Source organism: Cyprinus carpio, chromosome B4, assembly GCF_018340385.1.
Source record: "Cyprinus carpio isolate SPL01 chromosome B4, ASM1834038v1, whole genome shotgun sequence".
In the NCBI taxonomy this organism is placed as follows: Eukaryota; Metazoa; Chordata; class Actinopteri; order Cypriniformes; family Cyprinidae; genus Cyprinus; species Cyprinus carpio.
Window position 1 is genome coordinate 34,878,779 of NC_056600.1, and position 19,236 is coordinate 34,898,014.

At 40.2% G+C, this 19,236-nt stretch overlaps 1 protein-coding gene and 1 long non-coding RNA gene across 2 annotated transcripts; one reads left to right on the plus strand and one right to left on the minus strand.

The window, feature by feature from the left end:
• Positions 1-400: 400 nt before the first annotated feature.
• LOC109047687 (gastrula zinc finger protein XlCGF8.2DB-like) lies at positions 401-14,261 on the minus strand. Its single transcript, XM_042722946.1, has 2 exons — positions 14,210-14,261; positions 401-3,030 (listed from the first exon to the last, which is right to left on the minus strand). Exon 2 carries the CDS (start codon positions 3,023-3,025, stop codon positions 1,886-1,888), a length of 1,140 nt encoding a protein of 379 aa, XP_042578880.1. The 5' UTR covers positions 3,026-3,030; positions 14,210-14,261; the 3' UTR covers positions 401-1,885.
• Positions 14,262-15,660: 1,399 nt separating this feature from the next.
• On the plus strand, positions 15,661-17,773 carry LOC109052490. Its single transcript, XR_002011540.2, has 3 exons — positions 15,661-16,727; positions 16,957-17,018; positions 17,100-17,773. It is a non-coding gene; the product is annotated as an uncharacterized LOC109052490 (long non-coding RNA).
• Positions 17,774-19,236: the final 1,463 nt, after the last annotated feature.

Sequence of the window (19,236 nt, forward strand, 5' to 3'; positions counted from 1 at the left end):
GACCGGGTGTTTTGGTGTGGATCTGAGTGCAATTGCACTGATATGCCCAAACGAACCAAGCTAAGGGAGAAATGCACCGGGTTCCGAAACAACGGGCCAGGTGTGAAAGCACACTTAGAATCATTGTTTACATACTATTTTAATTTTTATCACTTTATTCCTCTGCTCTATATTATTAATTATTACCACCAATGCTCAGTCTTGAAGTACTTTTGCACACTTGATCTCATTTACCAAGACAAATTCCTCGTACTTGTATACATCAGAGGTGTAAAATACTTGAGTAAAGTACAAATCCCCCAAAATAATACTTAAGTACAGTAATCAAGTAACATTACTCAAGTACAATTTAAACTGACTACTTGTACTTTTACTTGATTACATTTCTAAAGAAAAAAACAGTACTTTTTACTCCTTACAATTTTATTTCATCTTGAAAAGTACATTATATTTTAATTTTATCTTATGCACATTAAATATGGTAAACAGAAGCTCAAACGTGTGAGCCTGACGTGAGAACTAATGATCATTGTTTTCATGCATCAAACACACACACTTCAATTATGATTTTTCTCTAGGTAAATGTCTGGCTTCAAAAGTTCACCATCAAATCTGAGGAAGCATATTGAGGTAGCAAAGATGCGCCCCCCAATTATTTGTTCTGTTCTGATAGAGCCATTAGCTATGTAATATATTAGCTGAATGCACAAAATTGAGTGCAAATAAAATCAGTGATGAGAATTTAAATACAATTAATATTTTTGTGGGATTTTTTTTTTTTTTGGTTAAATGTTACAAATCTCCAAAAAAAGTGTTTAAATAAACATTGTATGCTAAATTAGATGTTCTTACTCTACTTAATATGTCATTATATGAAACATTAAGTAGAAATTTGGACTGTCAGTGAATATTTTTTTAATCTTAATAATTACATGCTTTTCTTATTAATTAATCTAATTAGTCACTAATAATTATCAATATTTGTTAAGAGAAAAGCTCTAAATGCCCCAAATAATTTTTTCTAAAACTCTTAGTTTGTGTTCATCTGATAAATGAAAGTCATATAGGATGGCATGAGGGTGGAAAGGATGTAGTTTTCTTTTAATCCCTTTCCCTGTTTTTTTCTTTCTTTTTTGGTGTTCCGCTGTGTTTCATTTTAATTGTTGTTGTTGAACTAAATATACATGTTTGGCCTGTGCCATTGCATTTTTTTCGTTCTCTCCCTTTAACCATTCTTCTCTATGTCTGTCAGAAAAAAAGGACTCAAGAATTAAAAAAGGATAACTACTGAGTACTTGTACTTTCACTTGAGTAAAATTTTTGAGTACTTTTTACACCTCTGGTATACTTACAGTACTTGGTAATAAACGTGATTTTGATTGTTTAAACTAATTTGTTAATGCAATTACACTCTTTACACCATACCACTCTTTAAATCACACTATAATTTTTAATTTCTCCCCCTTTCAATTTATTGATTTACTATCACTATCACCAGCACTGCTTACTAAATTTTCTTCTTTATTTTATTTTCCCTCTTTGGTAGTTTTCCCAAGACTTACATTTATATGCAAATTGAGCAAACATATTTTATTCATTTTATTTGATCACAAGATGGGAAAGATCCCAAGCATTTACCCTCCCCTTGACAAAATGGGGACAGAAGTGGACAAAAGAGACAGGAGCACAAATAGACTGTCTCTGTGTCACTATCAACCAAAACGCATTTTAAACCCAGGTGTAAACAAACCCAAATCTGCTGTTTAGCTATTTTGAATTATATTGGGGTGCCTCTGTGAACCTCAACCCACAGTGATGGCACAGCAAAGGCTTCTCTCTGATATTTTTACATGACTCACACTGATAATGTAAAAATACAGTTCTCTCATATGTGCAAAATCATGTGGTATTTAAATGCTGTTTTATTTTTGAAACTCTTTCCACAGTGACCACATATAAACGGCTTCTCTCCAGTGTGACGGTTTATGTGCCTGTTAAGGCTTCCTTTTTGGCTGAAACTTCTTCCACATTGTTGGCAGGTGAAAGGCTTCTCTCCAGTGTGAATCCTTTTGTGGTCCTCCAAGTGTTGTTTATGATTAAACCTCTTTCCGCACTGAGGGCATGTGTAAGGTTGTTTTCCAGTGTGAATTCTCATGTGGTGTTCAAATTGTTGTTTTTGACCGAAACTCTTTCCACACTCGGAGCATGTGTAGGGTTTCTCTCTATGAGTTCTCATGTGGACTTCAAGGCTTCCATGTTGATCAAAACTATCTCCACACTGATCACATGAGTAAAGCTGTTCTACATTGTGAATTCTCATGTGTCTGTTAATGCTTTCTTTTTGAGTGAAACTTATTCCACACTGTTGGCAGGTGAAAAGGCTCTCTCCAGTGTGAATGGTCAGGTGGGAGTTAAGGTTTTCTTTCCGGTTGAAATTTCTTCCACACTGTTGGCAGTTGTATGGTTTTTCTCCAGTGTGAACACTCATGTGCCTGTCAAGGTTTCCTTTTTGGCTGAAACTTCTTTCACATTGTTGGCAGGTGAAAGGCTTTTCTCCAGTGTGAATTCTTATGTGGTCTTCAAAGCGTCCTTTATGTTCAAATCTCTTTCCGCACTGAGGGCATGTGTAGGGTTGCTTTTCAGAGTGAATTCTCATATGGCCTTTAAAGTGACGTTTTTGACCGAAACTCTTTCCACACTCGGAGCATATGTACAGTTTCTTTCTATGAGTTCTCATATGGATTTCAAGGTTTTCATGTTGATCAAAACTCTTTTTACACCGAGAGCAAGTGTGAGGCTTCTCTCCAGTATGAACTCTCATGTGTCTGTTAAGGCTTTCTTTTCTAATGAAACTTCTTCCACACTGTTCGCAGGTGAAATAACGTTTTCTTTCTGTCTTTTGAGCACTTTTTCTTGAGGAAGTCTTTTCAGTTTGTAAACAAGTAAAAGATTTTTCTCCATTTGTGAAATCATGATCTTTCTCTTCCAATTCATTCAGTACTTCACTCTTCTCTTTCAGTGCCATCAGGTCTGAAAGGTGGAAAAAGACATAAAAGTTAACCCCAGTTTAATAACACAAAAACAACAGACATCAAAACATTCAAACACGTAAAGTGTCAAAACTAACATACAACTGCATCCTATATCCACTAAGCAACTGCAAGAGGTGTTACATGTAATCTGAGAAACCCTTCTCAATATTGCTAACTCTTCACTTGTTTAGGACATCAAGCTGGCATTTTCTTTTTTTTTTACACCCTTTAATTCTCAGCACCCTTTACTTGTCATTGTTAGTCCATAGATCTCCTAAGACAAAGGAAGATTTCATGCCTGAATTTGCTGATCTGCTGTCTTGTGCCTCAAGTTTGAGAGAACTGTTATTCTGGGGAACTTTAACATCCATGTTGACTACGAATGTAAATTTTTGATAATTTCCATGATCGATAGTCATTTAACTAGACAAAAATTTCACTGGACGAAAGGCCGCTTTGGTGATTTATGTAGAACACCACTGTCATGCTGTCTGATTGGACTAGGACTTGGTGCCCTTTCAGGATCGCCTGAAAGGATTGAAGAGCTCGTTCTACTGCCAGCATCTCGAGGCAGTTGATATGGAGATGGCTCTCCTCGTCCGACCACAAGCCGAAGGCTGGTCTGCCCTCGCACAAAACGCCCCAAACCCACGTTGGACGCATCTGTTGAGAGCACCATCCTTCTGTAAACCGCCTGTAGGGGTACTCCACGACTGAACCAAACAGGGTTCATCCAAGGCTCCAGGGCTGCTAGACATGCCTGGTTGACCCTGATGCGAAAGGGGCCATGCCGCCAAGCATGAGGTGGGACCCGGAGTTTCAGCCAGTATTGCAGGGGCCGCATTCGTAGGAGGCTGAGCTGTAAAACTGGGGAGGCGGAAGCCATCAGCCATAGCATCCTCTGAAAGAACTTCAGAGGGAAACAGGCTTTGTTCCTGATAAAGGCCGCAAGCTGCTGAAGTACCAGAGAACGCTCTGGTGATATGACCGCCCTCATATGGACGGAGTCAAAAACCGCTCCCAGGAACGTAATACGTTGGCTGGGGAGCAGTGAGCTCTTGGCAAAATTGGCCCTGAGTCCTAGGCACTCTAAGTGGCTCAGGAGCACGGATCTGTGGTGGTCTAGCTCGGTTCGCGACTGGGCTATAATGAGCCAGTTGTCGAGATAGTTCAGAATGCGGATTCCCATCTGTCTCAGAGGGGAAAGCGCCTCGTTCATGCACTTCGTGAAAGTGCGGGGAGCTAGAGACAGCCCAAAGGGAAGGACTGTATATTGGTAAGCCACACCCTCAAACGCGAATCTCAAGAATCATCTGTGATTCAGGTCCAGCGAGAAGAACCAGTCCTCGGGGCAAATCTGCGTGAGGATCTGCTTCAATGTCAACATCCTGAACTTCCGTTTCATGAGGGAGAGGTTCAGGAGTCTGAGGTCTAAGATGGGTCTGAGGCCGCCATCTTTCTTGGGGACAAGGAAATAACGGCTGTAGAACCCCGTGGAAGCGTGGGGGTCTTCGGGCGAACTGCAGTGAGTAGCCGTGTTTTATTATCCCCAACACCCACTTGGACACTCCGGGGATGGCCTGCCAGGCCTCGGCCCGCGTGACAAGAGGCTGGATAGTGTCAGATGGCAGGCTGCTGACTAGGGGCCTGAACACTGACGAGTTTGGAAGAGGAAAACTGCTCTCTTTTTGAAAACGTGAAATATTTGTGTTTGCCATAATAACGGTGCTTTGCGTGGATGCAACAACGGTGGGCCCAGGTCGCATAGCAGGCAGGCGAGAGAGCTTCTGGGGTGGTCCAGCCTCGGTGGGACTTTGCCCCTTCCTCTTTCTTCCCCAACAATCAGGAGGATTTAGAGGGCGTCGGGTCCAGCACAATCCTTTGCCGGGGACCCTGACGTCTAGGCGGTTTAACGCGCTTAGCGGGGCAAGCTGGGTGCTGCTCCTTAGGAGGCACCGCATGGGGGGTAGAAGGGACAGGCTTGCTCTGAGCAGCGGTGAGCAGCCACAGCCTCGTCCAGGGGCGGCAATTGCTCATAACCCTTCTCCTGAGAGCCGTCTACTGAGCTGAGAGCTGCAGAGGAGGAAGTGCATAGGCGGGCCGAGTAGGGGGCACGCCACGACTTGGTCAGCTCATCATCCTCCGTTTCAGAAGCCGCGAGTGACATGGAGTCATCAAGCGGCTCGTCCTCCAATCCACCGAAAGAGACTAGGTCGCTCGCTTCAGCCGAGGGACGCTGCTCTGGGTGTGAGAAAAGGACAGGGGAAGGCTCTCTCATTGGAGAGGGTGAGGCATGCGGGTGCTGAGCCGGCGTGAGCTCACCCAAATCCAGGCGCTGAGACCCTCTTCCCCGCCATCTTTTCCTGGCCGGCTCGCAGGAGGAAGACGACAGGGGGGCGCGATCATTTTCATTAAAGAAAGCGATCTGCGAGCGCAGAGAGGCGAGACTCATGCTCTCACAAAAGCAGCATGAGGTCTCAGTGAGCGCCGCCTCAGCGTGGACCTTACCCAGGCAGAAGACGCACTCAGCATGGCCGTCATCCTCATGCAGAGGGGCTCTGCATGTGCCACAGCTGTGGCGCGGCATGGCCGCCGCCATTAAAACGGCGTTAGAAATCGCTCTTTTAGAGCGGTGAAAACCACTGGAAATGCTCTTTTGTGATCGCCGGATAGCGGCAGGAGATCGCTGAGAAGCGGCCAGAAGCAGAAGCGGGCGGCCCGAAATCAGCGCTGAAGAGCGGCTGTCTTCGAGAGCGCCGGCGTGACGGCGAGAGCTCGTTCCTGCGAAGGCGTTCAGTCGGGATCCAGCGAAGTGAAGTCGTCACTGAAGGAGTGAGATCTGATTTCCTCTGGCGATTTGCCTGCAGGCTCGCGCAGCTACGCAGCGCTGTCATTGGTTTAAAAAAGTTTACAGATTAAACCAATGGCAGTGCAGTTGCACTGCGTTATTGAAAAAAGGCTTCAGTATCGAGGAAAAAAAGGAGCTTTTCCCCATACACAGTATGAGTGAAGTATCGAAAGGGAACTTGTTTCCATTATTTAAGCATTATTTTATTTATTTGTAAGGCTGCTTTATGTTTGATTTATCTTTAATGCCTTTTAATGTTGAGACTTTTTTGGTAATCAGTCTCTCAAAAATTATGTAAGATGTGGATTTATCAGCCAACATATCGGTTATCGGCTTTCATATTTAAAGAATTATCGGTTAGCGGTATAGGCCAAAATTTTCATATCAGTGCATTTTCATATATATATGAAAACAAATTATTTTTATTTTAGGCAAATTACTTATATAGGCTATACATTTTCTTTAAAGCAACCCATTTTGTCCCAGGCCTTGAAAACCTGTGCCCTAGGCTAGTTAGGTCCATGCAGAAACTTGTGAACGATGCTCGTATAGTTGTGGCATCACCGTTTAGCAACATCATTGAATGCTCCGGGGAAACGTATTGTCTGTGTCGGTCACAGCGCCTTTTAATCCAGCTTTGAATCCAGCAATTATTTATTCACAAATTATAAGCTGTATGACAAGTGTGGTATAAAAGCTTTGTTTATTAGAGGAATAATTAGTTAGCTGGAAAATGTTACATCGTGACTGTGCTTTTGGATGACATTCGAGCCAATATAGCCCATATTTATGTGGCTTTGTTCTGTCACGAATATCCACAAATTCAATAATATTTAGGCATTGTTTCTTTTCCTAAATCCTCACCGACCAACCAACTAACATGAATAATAAACTATCATCAACTTACTATCAATCACTTCACACACATCTCTTACTGTAGTAAACATACGGGAAGGGAAATGAAAGATTTCATGGCCATGAATTAAGAATTTGTTTGATTTATTAATTTGTTCCTTCATTTTAGTTAAATCATGGGTTAAGGAACAAAATTAATGAAACATGGACAGTGGCCTCAAATTAATCAGTTGTAGGAATGACTAGGCTATCTGTCTTGTGTCCAGCAGCCCTCCAAAGCGCACAATATGAAACGATTATCTGGGGAAATTACTTGGTTATAGGGATGCACGATATTGGATATTTGCCGATATCCGATATGCCGATAATTTTTAACTCATTTCAATATTGGTTAGTTTTAACAAGAACTTATTTGTTAGAATTAAATAAACAATAATGAAGTTCTTTTATAATGACTACATTGAAGATTTGAAAATAACTATAAATAACTATATATTAATCACTGCATTTTTTTTCAGAAATATGCAGTGGTAACCTTAACGTTATAATTTTATGATTTATCTGTTGTAAATGGTCTAAAGCAAAAAAATGTAAAAATTCTGGAAATCTTTTAGAGCTGATAATTTGTTTAAAAAATATAACACGATATTACAATGTTACATGATTACACATAATGAATAAATCATTATATATAAAATTATTTAATTTAAAGTCACCATGAAATCAAAATAGAAAATTCTTATTTTTTTAATGGAATACTATTATAAATAATTTATATGTGCACTTAATTTTTTCAAATTCATGTGCCCTAGTAATCTTTAATCAAAAAACGTTAACCTCTCAAAACAACTCATCCTCTCTTCTGAGCCATCCCTTGGCTCTATTTGCAGAACACTGAAAAGATTAAATGAACAGCTTTTATGTTTACCTATATCTTCATTAACCCTCTGGCGTCTGAGGGTGTTTTAGGGCCCTGGAGATGTTTTGACATGCCCTGACATTTTTTTTTTTTCAGCATCTTAAAAACATATTAATGGCTAAAGTCTCATAACACTGAAATCAGCACAAACTGGGCTAAAATAATATGTGAGCAGCATGAAAGTACATGTTTGTGTTTTTGAGAAAACAATCATGCGTGGTTAGTAAAAAATGACAAGTTTTTAGTCATTAAAATAAGGCCATAAAACAGAATTTTTGTTCACAAGACTTTTGAGAACTGGATCTTGTAGTCTACAGTTTTTGCTACAAAATGATGTGAAAATTATCATGTTCACTCGTTCACAGAGAACTATATTGATTTAAAGGGGTCATATGATGCAATTTAAATGTTTCCTTTCTCTATGGAGTGTTACAAGCTCTTGGTGCATAAAGAAGATCTGTAAGGTTGCAAAGACTAAAGTCTCAAATCCAAAGAGATTTTCTTTATAAAAGTTAAGAGTCAAACACGCCCTTCTAAAAATGGCTCGTTCCAACACGCCCCCACATCTCTATGTCACGATGTGGGAAGATTTGCATAATGTAGCCCAAATGTTCACACAAAGAAAGAAGGTGTACCGTTTATTCTCACTGTTGTTGGCTAGAGTCAAAAAAAATGGCTGCCGGGAGGCTTGCCCCGGCACCTGCTCTGCTATTATGTTTTGCACTTTTGTCTGCGTTATATGTGAGGAAAACATCGTGCATCACATCATATAGTCGTGAGGAGTTGTTACATATCAGGAGGATTACATCTGACAATTTGGAATTATTTGCCAACATTCCAGAGGATATACTGGATGTAAACAACACTGGATTGCCACCATGGGGAAATACATCTAGCACAAAAAGACGGAGAACTGGAGTGGTCTCCAGGTTCAGGAGACAGCCCTACCGGCCCCCACTACCGGCATTGATCTTATCAAATGTGCGATCCCTTAAAAATAAAATGGATGAACTTCTGCTTTTAACACAAACGGACAGGAATTACAGTGACTGCTCGGCCTTCTGCTTTACAGAGACATGGCTGGATCAATCGGTTTCTGATGAGGCGGTAACCCCCCCTGGCTTCACTATCTTCAGAGCCGACAGGTCAGTCAAACTATCCCTCAAATCTAAAGGAGGGGGTATTTCTCTCATGGTAAATCAGCGCTGGTGTAACAATTCAACAATCCTTCATTGTCACTGCTCTCCCGATCTTGAATTAATCAGTTTGAAATGTAGACCATATTACCTCCCGAGAGAATTTGCCTCAATTATACTAATTGGTGATTACGTTCCACCACAAGCTAACGCTAACACAGCCATTAGCGATCTCTCCCAACACATCTCGTCTGTTGAAAACTCCAACCCTGATACATCTGTCATCGTGTTAGGTGATTTTAACCACACAAACCTGTCATCTGCTCTCCCGATCTTGAATTCATCAGTTTGAAATGTAGACCATATTACCTCCCGAGAGAATTTGCCTCAATTATACTAATTGGTGTTTACGTTCCACCACAAGCTAACGCTAACACAGCCATTAGCGATCTCTCCCAACACATCTCGTCTGTTGAAAACTCCAACCCTGATACATCTGTCATCGTGTTAGGTGATTTTAACCACACAAACCTGTCATCTGAACTCCCAAACTACAAGCAACAAGTTACTTGCCATAGCCGAGATAGCAAAACACTGGATCACTGCTACATCTCTGTTTTAGATGCTTACCGGGTATTCCCGAGGGCTCCACTGGGGAGGTCTGACCATGCTGTGTTGCTCCTCATTCATTCCGAAGTACAGACAAAAGCTTAAATCCGTTAAGAAAACATCCAAATCGGTCAGGTCCTGGTCCATAGATGCCATTGAAACGCTTCAAGGGTGTTTCGAATGCACAAATTGGGACATATTCAATGCAGCTTGTGACTCCCTCGACGAATTCACTGATACTGTGACATCATACGTAAAGTTCTGCGAGGAAATATGCATCCCCACCAAGACAGTGACATCCTATGGTACTAAAAAACCATGGTTCTCCAAAGACTTACATCTCTTACGCAAAGAAAAGAACTGTGCATACAAAAGTGGAGATAAGAGTCAATACAGAATTGGCAAATATAAACTACGAGCTGCTATAAGGAGAGCAAAGCAGAGTTATGGAACGAAACTGGAACAACAATTTTCATCAAGCAGCTCAAGATTAATATGGAAAAATCTCAAGGACATGACAGACTACAAAAAACGCCCCATTTCCTCCCTTAACAGTGATCCAAGTCTCCCAGATATATTAAATAACTTTTATGCAAGATTTGAAAAACCTACCTCACCAGTCATTTCCCCCGACCCCACTTTAACACCACCCTTCTGCATCCAGGAGGATGAGGTGAGAACTACATTTAAGAGACTTAAGATCAGGAAAGCAGCAGGGCCGGATGGGATCAGTCCTGCTTTGCTTAGCCATTGTGCAGCTCAATTGGCGCCTGTTTTTTCCACCATTTTTAACACCTCATTAAGTCAATGTACAGTCCCACAATGCTTTAAATGCTCCATCATTATTCCTGTGCCAAAGTCCTCAAAGATCACCTGCCTCAATGACTTCAGACCAGTTGCCCTAACATCTGTGGTAATGAAAGCATTTGAACGGATTATTCTGGCATACCTGAAATCCTGCACTTCCTTGAAGATGGATTCATATCAATTCGCTTACCAAGCCAACCGGTCTGTTGAGGATGCAATCAGCATAGCACTCCACCATACCTTGCAACATCTGGAATCACCAAACACCTATACACGCATCCTGTTCATAGACTTTAGTTCCACTTTTAATACTATTAACCCATTTAAACTCTTTACTACACTTTTGGACATGAATATTAATCCAGCCATATGCCACTGGATAAGGAGCTTCCTGTGGAATAGATCACAGAGGGTGAAAGTTAATAACATAACCTCAGACCCTCTCACCCTCAGTACAGGAGCTCCTCAGGGCTGTGTTCTTTCCCCTTGGCTCTTTTCCCTTTATACATCATACTTTAGATCCATGGACACTTCAGTGAAAATAATAAAGTATGCGGACGACACAACCATTGTAGGCCTCATCTCAGACAATGAAGAAACACAGTACCACATGGTGGTGGACCAAGCTGTAAATTGGTGTTCGAACAATGACCTCCAGTTCAACACAGCCAAAACCCAGGAACTCATTGTTGACTTTAGATGTAGGCCATTTCTTAAACCACCGATACAAATAAATGGCAATTCAATCACTATCACTGACTCCTTTAAATTCTTAGGAACACACATTAGCAATAACCTGAAGTGGACAACTAACACTAATCAAATCATTGCAAAGGCTCAACAAATACTTTACTTCCTCAGACAGCTTAAAAATACCGGATCAGACATCAGCTCCTTGTTCTGTTCTATTCCGCTATCATCGAGTCCATCATTACATCATCAATAACAGTATGGTAGCACAGACAGCCAAACAAAGAAAAAACTACAGCAGATTGTCAACAAAGCATCTAAGATCAAAGGGAAATCACTGCCTTCAGTCGATTCCCTCTATACATATCGGACTGTAAAGCGGGCAAAGAAAATCATCTCTGACCCCTCACATCCAGCGAATCACCTTTTTTTAGCTCCTTCCCTCGGGGAGGCGCTACAGGTCACTCTCTACCAAGACCAAACGCTTCATAAATAGCTTTTTCCCCATAAACATTAGGACTCTGAATTCCTCTTTTTTAGTTTAGTTTTCCTCTCATACACTACGCATGGTCATGTACCCATTGTATCTTGTATTGTTACATGTTGTGAAGTGTATTGTCTATTTGTTGTTTGTAATGTATGATGAGGTAGAGCTTAAACATACTGTACCGAAAACAAATTCCACCGGCATTGTCGTGTGGCTAAATAAACAATCTATCTATCTTGGCGCTGGCACCATGTTGTGGAGACGCTGTGTTTCATTGTGAAAGCGGAGCTACTTAGTTTGGCTTTCCAAAAGAGGAAACAACTAGAAATCAGTGGTTAAGTTGTATTTACGACACTGTTCTGGAACAGTTCAACCCAAATATTTAGATGTGTGCAGTGTATTTTGCGGAGGACAACGGCTGTTTCCTATGAGAGTAGCCTACAATGCCGGTGTCCGTTTCTATAAAGTGGGGTAATTCCAACTTTGCAAGGACAGTCTGGCGCTTCTGACTCATAGCCTGTAAGTACGTTTTCATGTAAAGGATTTGCCAATGATGATTCAAACGTGAGTTTTGAGCAGTGTAGAGTAGAGCTTGTTTTTCATTTCTTTGATCACACATGCAGACATATGAAAGTGAAAAAGTGAAAGTGATGTGACATGTGGCCAAGTATGGTGACCCATACTCGGAATTAGTGCTCTCTATTTATCCCATCCAAAGTGCACACACACACACCATGAACACACACCCGGAGCAGTGGCCAGCCATTTTGCTGTGGCACCTGGGGAGCAGTTGGGGGTTCGGTGCCTTGCTCAAGGGCACCTCAGTCATGGTATTGAAGGTGGAGAGAGTGCTGTACATTCACTCCCCCCACCTACAATCCCTGCTGGTACGAGACTCGAACCCGCAACCTTAGGGTTATGAGTCCGACTCTCTAACCGTAAGGCCACGACTTCCCCCATAAAACATGGTTTCATGTTTACGTAGCACGATATGCAACGCATAAAAAGACAGTATAAGTCATTATAATCAGTAATTATGTCCCCACTGGATACAACAAATGCCTCGTTTGTAATGGGTTTTATTGGTTTTGTCTCGTCGTGCTGGGATCTCATTGTAATGGGTTTTATTGAGCAGAGGCCGGAGGCCTAGAGTGAGCCGTGGCCAGCTTGAGTGAGCAGAGGCAGGCGGCTTGAGAACGGCGTGGCAGGCAGATTCTACGTAACAAACAAAGTCGTTTCGCTTTCACAGTGAAACACACAGCATCTATTCGACATGGCTGCGGTACTACAACAATACTACAACGAGAATAAAAGATATGTCTTCTTTCTTTGCATGAACATCTGGGCGGCATTATGTAAATCTTCCCACATAGTGACGTAGAGATGTGGGAGCGTGTTAGCACGAGCTGTTTTAGGGGGGCGTGGATGAGTATCAACTTTTATAAAGAATATCTCTTTGGATATGAGAGAGATATTCTTTATAAAAATTCTTCTTTATTCACCAAGAGCTTGTAACACTCCAAAGAGAAAGGAAAATTTGAAATAGCATCATAACTTTTTTTTTTTCACCAGTAGGTTAAAAAAATGTTCAGTTATTTCTACGTGGCTCAGTCCAAAGATTAATCCCTGCCAAGTTTCGGAAGAATTAGACTAAATTTAAAGAAGGAGTAGCGGACAAAAAATATTGTACTTTTCAAAATGGCTGCTACTGTAATGGGTGGCATCTTAATGTAAGCTACATAATGTGATCAGCATGAAGAGAGGAATCAGGTGTACTGTTTCAGTTTTCTTGAACAATGGGTTTAAGAGTTATTACCATTTTAATGTTGAATTTTTGAACTGGTGGTGGCGCTATAGAGTTGGTCCTAGAGACCCCAAAGTTGGTCAGATCACTACTCATGGTCATCACTACAAGTGTGCCAATTTTCATTATTTTCCTATGTTCCATTCATAGGTCAGCCCATAGACTCCCGTTGGACAAGAAAAAGAAAGAAAACGTACAGATACAATAGGGGCTATCAGGGCTTGGCCCCTAATAAAAAACATACAAATACAATAGGGACTACAGTATATTAGACTCGGATGGTCAGTTTTTAAATATTTGAAAAGTAAGTCATGTACAAATTGTTTTCAGATTATGATGTTACTACTTTCTCCAAACAGCAGAGGTCTCTAGTTTTCAACTGCTCCCCTTATTATTTTCAGGGTAGTAGGAATTGCACTAAGGTAAACATTTAATAATTTCATAATTTCATTTAATAATAAATGAAAAACAGTATTTTCCAGTCAAGGTGGTAAACAGATTTTTACCAAGTTCAAGGGAATACCTATATGTTTGTATTGTCTGGCAATCTGTATTTTTATTTAAATCGCCATCACACCACTGCGCACAAACACAGAGGACACCAGAGTTGCACTTGCCTCAAATTTCAAGGTAAAATTCAAAGTCAGTAAAAGCTTTTTGCCAAATGCATGATAGAAATGTTTGCACTGAACTACGTTCTTAGGGTTTCCGCAAGTCTTTGAAAGTTTTGAGGCTAATTGTTTAAATTTAAGGCCATGAAAACTATATTTCTATATTATTATGAAATCTGCTATATTATTAAGCCTGTCTGCTATTTTTGCTTTAAATGTTTTAAATGTGAACCGGTGGATCGACAAGAAGCTTATGAAAAGTAAAAACGAGTAAGACGGTGTAAAAGGGGTGTATAAAAACTTGTGCCAAAAACTAGAACAGTGTAAAAAAACTAGTGCCAAAGGCAAATGAATTGAGAAAAGGTACAGGACAGTTCATAGGATAGTTCAGATTTTAGAATGAAAACCAACCTGTTTGTTCTTCATGTTTGACTCTGAATGTTTCTTCAATCTTCACGTCTTCACTCTCTTCTTTAATAAACTCCATCTTTGTTTGTTCCTCAGTATCTTCATGTTTAACACTGAATGTTTCTTCAATCTTCATGTCTTCACTCTCCTCTTTAATAAACTCCATCTTTGTTTGTCCCTCAGTATCTTCTTGTTTGACTCTGAATGTTTCTTCAATCTTCACGTCTTCACTCTCCTCTTTAATAAACTCCATCTTTATAATCGTGTGTGGTGGATCTCAGTTGCTTCAGCAGGAGTTTTTCTGAGTGTTTGGACACTTTTTCCTGTTTAAGATGAGAATAATTAACAGAAAGAAAAGAAAAATAAATAAATCTCTGGGTGCGTCTCAAACCGCTCCCTGGTCCAGTAGTCAGTGCACTGGTGAGGGAGTCAGAGTGAGAGTTAATGGACTTAAATGTCTAATCAGATCATTTAAAACGTTTAACTTACTAATCAGTTTTGATTAACATTAGGTATTTAAAGGTAAGTATATTTAATCAGTTCCACGTTTAAAATTGCTATAGTACTTTAAACTTGCCATTACAAAAACACATTTGCAATTGTTTGTAATAGTTGTCCTCACACATGTTTGTTTTTGTTGTACTCGTTGCATTTACACTGTTTCGAGCAGCAGGTCTCGACCGCGATTCAAAACAGTGAATCATTTTGTGAAGCAACTGATTCAATTGACTCGGAGCTTCGAAAGATCGCTAACGTTACACAGAGCGCACCTCATCTGTTACTAATGTACGGATGTGCTTTACTGACACAAAATAACCTGCAATCATATTAGATAAAGTATTACAATGTTACACTCGATGATTATCAACTTTACATCGCTTGTAAACACGATAAAATAGATTGAACGCATTTGTATGAATTCAAACATTTTAAATGATTAAGTCTACAAACCTTTCTTCCGCTAAAACACAGACGCAGGAGCACGACGCAGCCTTATGACGCCATGCCACCAGATCAAAATAAAAGTCCTGTTCACGCGCTGCTGCCTCTACAATCCAGAAAGCGCTTGGATATTTACATAAAGGAAACACGTACAAATAATAATAAAACATGTCAGTGTTATTCAGAATTTTATTATATACATAATGCAATTTATAATATTTGTATTTAATATATATATATATATATATATATATATATATATATATATATATATAGAAAAAAATGACAAACATTTACAAATTATATTTATATTCGTATTTTCCTTATGTATTATTATATTTTCCCAAATTGATTTATTCATTCATTCGTTCAGCCAATCATGCATTTATGATGACATTTATTTCCTTGTATAATTATTTCTTCTTATGTTTATTTATATAGTTTTTTTTTCATATTTATTCATGTATTATGTGGACATTATTTATTTCCAGATTTAGGCTATTTACTTTAACATATTCGAGGGGGGTCAATGATGTTCAGGGGGTCTGGAAACCATAGTGGCGCAACTGGGTGTGACCAACAATTTGTTTGACCCCAGAAGACATTTCCCAAGATCCCGTCTGATTACACACTCTCCTGTTTCCAATAACCCAGACACTATAATGGTTGCACTCACTTTCATACAGGTGCTCAGTATTGATTAGCCTAGCTGTCATACCAACTGCTTGTATTCTGTTTCCGAGGGCCCGTTCTTCGTACGTCGCTTATTACATCCGAGATCAAATGACACATCCAAGATGATATCATCGTGCTAATCATGATCCGGCTAATTGGGTTCTTCGAACACACCTGTTGTGTATGATTAGTATCGCTGGATTGAGTTATCTGAGATAATTGCGCGTTCATGTGTTGGCTTAAAAGGGGATATGTATCGATAGTAGAAACTTTGATCAACAACGCTGCTAATGGCTGTTCAGCATGGCCAAAGAACGTGCCAAATTTTTCTCCCAAGCAGAACAAGAGCTTTTAATGGAAGGTTATGCCGAATTTGAGTCGTTAATTAAAACGACAGGGAACACCTCAAAGTCTGCAAAAGCCAGGAGAGTGGGCTGGCAAAAAGTAGCAGACAAATTAAATGCTAAGTGCTGTCCATAGTAGATGTTTCTATCATTTTCTACAGTATGTGTTTTTGCATTTTAATAATTTAATATTTACTTTCTTTAATGTCAGATCCACCACTGGACCCACTAGAACATGGGAACAAGTAAAAGTGAAATACAAGAATATTCTACAAAATGGTAGCCTTTAATTCATACTGTCTTTATTTTAAAAAGCCACTTTTTTCCTTCTTTTTAAAAGCCACTGTTAAATGATGTGTTTGTCTATTTATAACAGCCACCAAGAAAAAGGCTGAAAAAAAAAAAAACAGGTGGTGGTCCTGCACCACCACAATATACCCCAGCAGAGGAGCTGGCCCTTGGATTGAATGAAAACCGAACCATTGTGGAGGGCATCCCTGGGGGCTGCTCTTCCTCAGACCCAAAGACAGGGACCAGTAGCAGCAACACCTTCATTACTGGTAGGCTAAATCAGCTTTTTAATTCTCTTAGTACACTGTAAAATTATTTGTTGCTGCATCAAATGAAGTATAATCCAAATGGCTGGTACAGTCATTTCAACTCTTTGTGAAAGCGAAAACTTCTAAACTTTTAGTTAATACAAAATATGTTCCCATGAGTTATTGATCACATTATATTTTTTACAGTGTATACAATTTCAAACACAAACCCCCCCCCTCTTTTTTGCAGTTTTACATAATACACCAACACTTTTACCTGTTCCCATGCAAGTGGTGGCTGAAGCATATGCAGTAAGTTGTGTACTTTTTCTAACTTGCATAAAGGGAAGAAAGTGCAACACTCTGTAATACCCATTTATTTCCATTGCACAGGACAGTGAAGAAACCCTCTCAGAAGACTGTCCTTTGGAGGAAGAACCTGTAAGTGCATAAATACCTTTACACTAATTTGTATATAGCCTACTTGTGTACCTATTCTTTCTGTCTGCAATTTGAGTTGCAGGAGTCCACACCTAGAGAAAGGCTTGCAGAAGAGTCTGCACAAACAACTAATACAGAGGTGGACAGTGTTGTACTTTTACTTTTGTTGCATGAGGCATGTTTTGACCCTTTTTTTTTTTTTTTTTTTACAAAATGACAGGCTGACATCCGTTTCCTCTATAAACGGCATCTTCAACAAAAAATTAAGTATTTTGAGCTGAATAAACGCAAATTAAGAGGAGAAATTGAACTTGACAACTTGAAAAAGAGAAAAATTGCTCTAGAGATTAGAGTTGCTTCAAAAGGACCTTCAGAGTAAGTGCTAATACACCATTTGACACATAGTTATGTAAAGTCACCAATACTACTATCTCTAATTGCAGGCAAAAGATGACTTGCTGGCTTTTCTTTATAAAGAATTGTTTAAATAAAACTCCGGGAACTAAGCATATTTGTCGTCTTTTATTACACATTCAAAAATGGTGTTCCACAATTCTGTCCCGTGCAGCTCTGCCACTAGGTTGGTCCAAGTGCACTGGCTGGAGGTCATCATCAGGCTGCACCCCCACCACAGGGATCTTCTCCTTTCTGATAGTGGCGATGTTATGCAATATGGCACATGCAACAATTATGTCACAGGCCCTGTCAGGTGCAACCCTCAGACTTTTCAGACACTGAAATCTTTCCTTTAGTTGCCCAAAGGTCATTTCAATGCGTGCCCTTGTCCTGGCTAGAGCTGCATTGTAACGGGTTTTGTGGTCCAGGGTTTGGGTCAGGGAAGGGCGTCATAAAATACTGCCTGCAGGCATAGCCCGTCTCCAAGCAGGATCCCATCAAAATCCCCTGTATAATGGAAAAATGCAGTTTTGTTAGGCTCAGCATAAGTGTGTGTGTAATACTGTGAGCTTGACATTTATGTTCCATTACCACGTTCAAATCACATATGCACATTAAATCCAGCTAACTGAGTTAGCGACATACGAAGAACGGGCCCCGAGTCTTGTTGTTCTGACCCTAGTCTGTTTATCTTGCCTCTGATCATTTGCTGCTTGCCTTTATCTATTGCCTGTGTTGGAATATTCTTTGGCCTTGCCCTCTGGACACTGTTTGGTGGTGTATGACCTTTGGCTGTCTGACTATGCTTTGTTTGAATAAAAAGCTGCAATTGGATCCGACCTTGCCTACACGACCCTGATTGTTACACTTAGGGGCTTCTGGTCCACTGTTTTTTAAACTGTCTGTTTTTTTTTTTTTTTTTTTTTTAGGTAACTCGATCTCCCCTTGTTCATTGATAGCCATTTTTGGAATTACTCCCATATCTTCTCCAAACTTATTATATCCTTTCCAATCATCCTACTACCTTTCCACTTGATCCAATCCCCAATCACATTTTTCATGCCAATTATTATTCAGTTACACCAGTGCTCACTCACATCATCAACACCTCTCTTCACACTGGCACATTTCCCACAGCATTTAAGCAGGCTAGGATAACCCCATTGCTTAAGAAACCCTCTATAAAATCCAACACTTTTAGAAAACTACAGACCGGTAACCCTTCTTCCATTCATTGCAAAGACAAATGACTGAGTTGTGTTCAACCAACTCTCTATGATTCTTGCACACAACAACCTCCTAGACGACAACCAATCTGGCTTCTAAAGGAGCCACTCAACTGAGACTATCCTGCTCTCGGTTACTGAAGCCCTGAGACTGGCAAGAGCAGCTTCCAAATATCCAGTACTTCAGTACCCATTTTGCTGGATCTGTCCTCTCGTGTAGGTCCTTCAATGTGTCTTGGAGGGGTGAGGTTTCTGAGTCACAACTTCTTGCTACTGGGATTCCTCAAGGCTCAGTGCTTGGACAACTTCTCTTCTCCATCTACATGACGTCATTAGAATCTGTCATTCAGAAGCATGGCTTTTCTTTTCTACGCACTTTTTTTGACTCACTGCCTGTCAGCAACACACACGGGTAACACTCAGGTAATTGTCAAATCACAACAGGCTTAATTCAACAGAGGGGTAGG

What these genes read in the sequence shown, in the direction of transcription:
- LOC109047687 (XM_042722946.1), bottom strand. Translation starts at nt 3,025, where the DNA reads ATGGCACTGAAAGAGAAGAGTGAAGTACTGAATGAATTGGAAGAGAAA.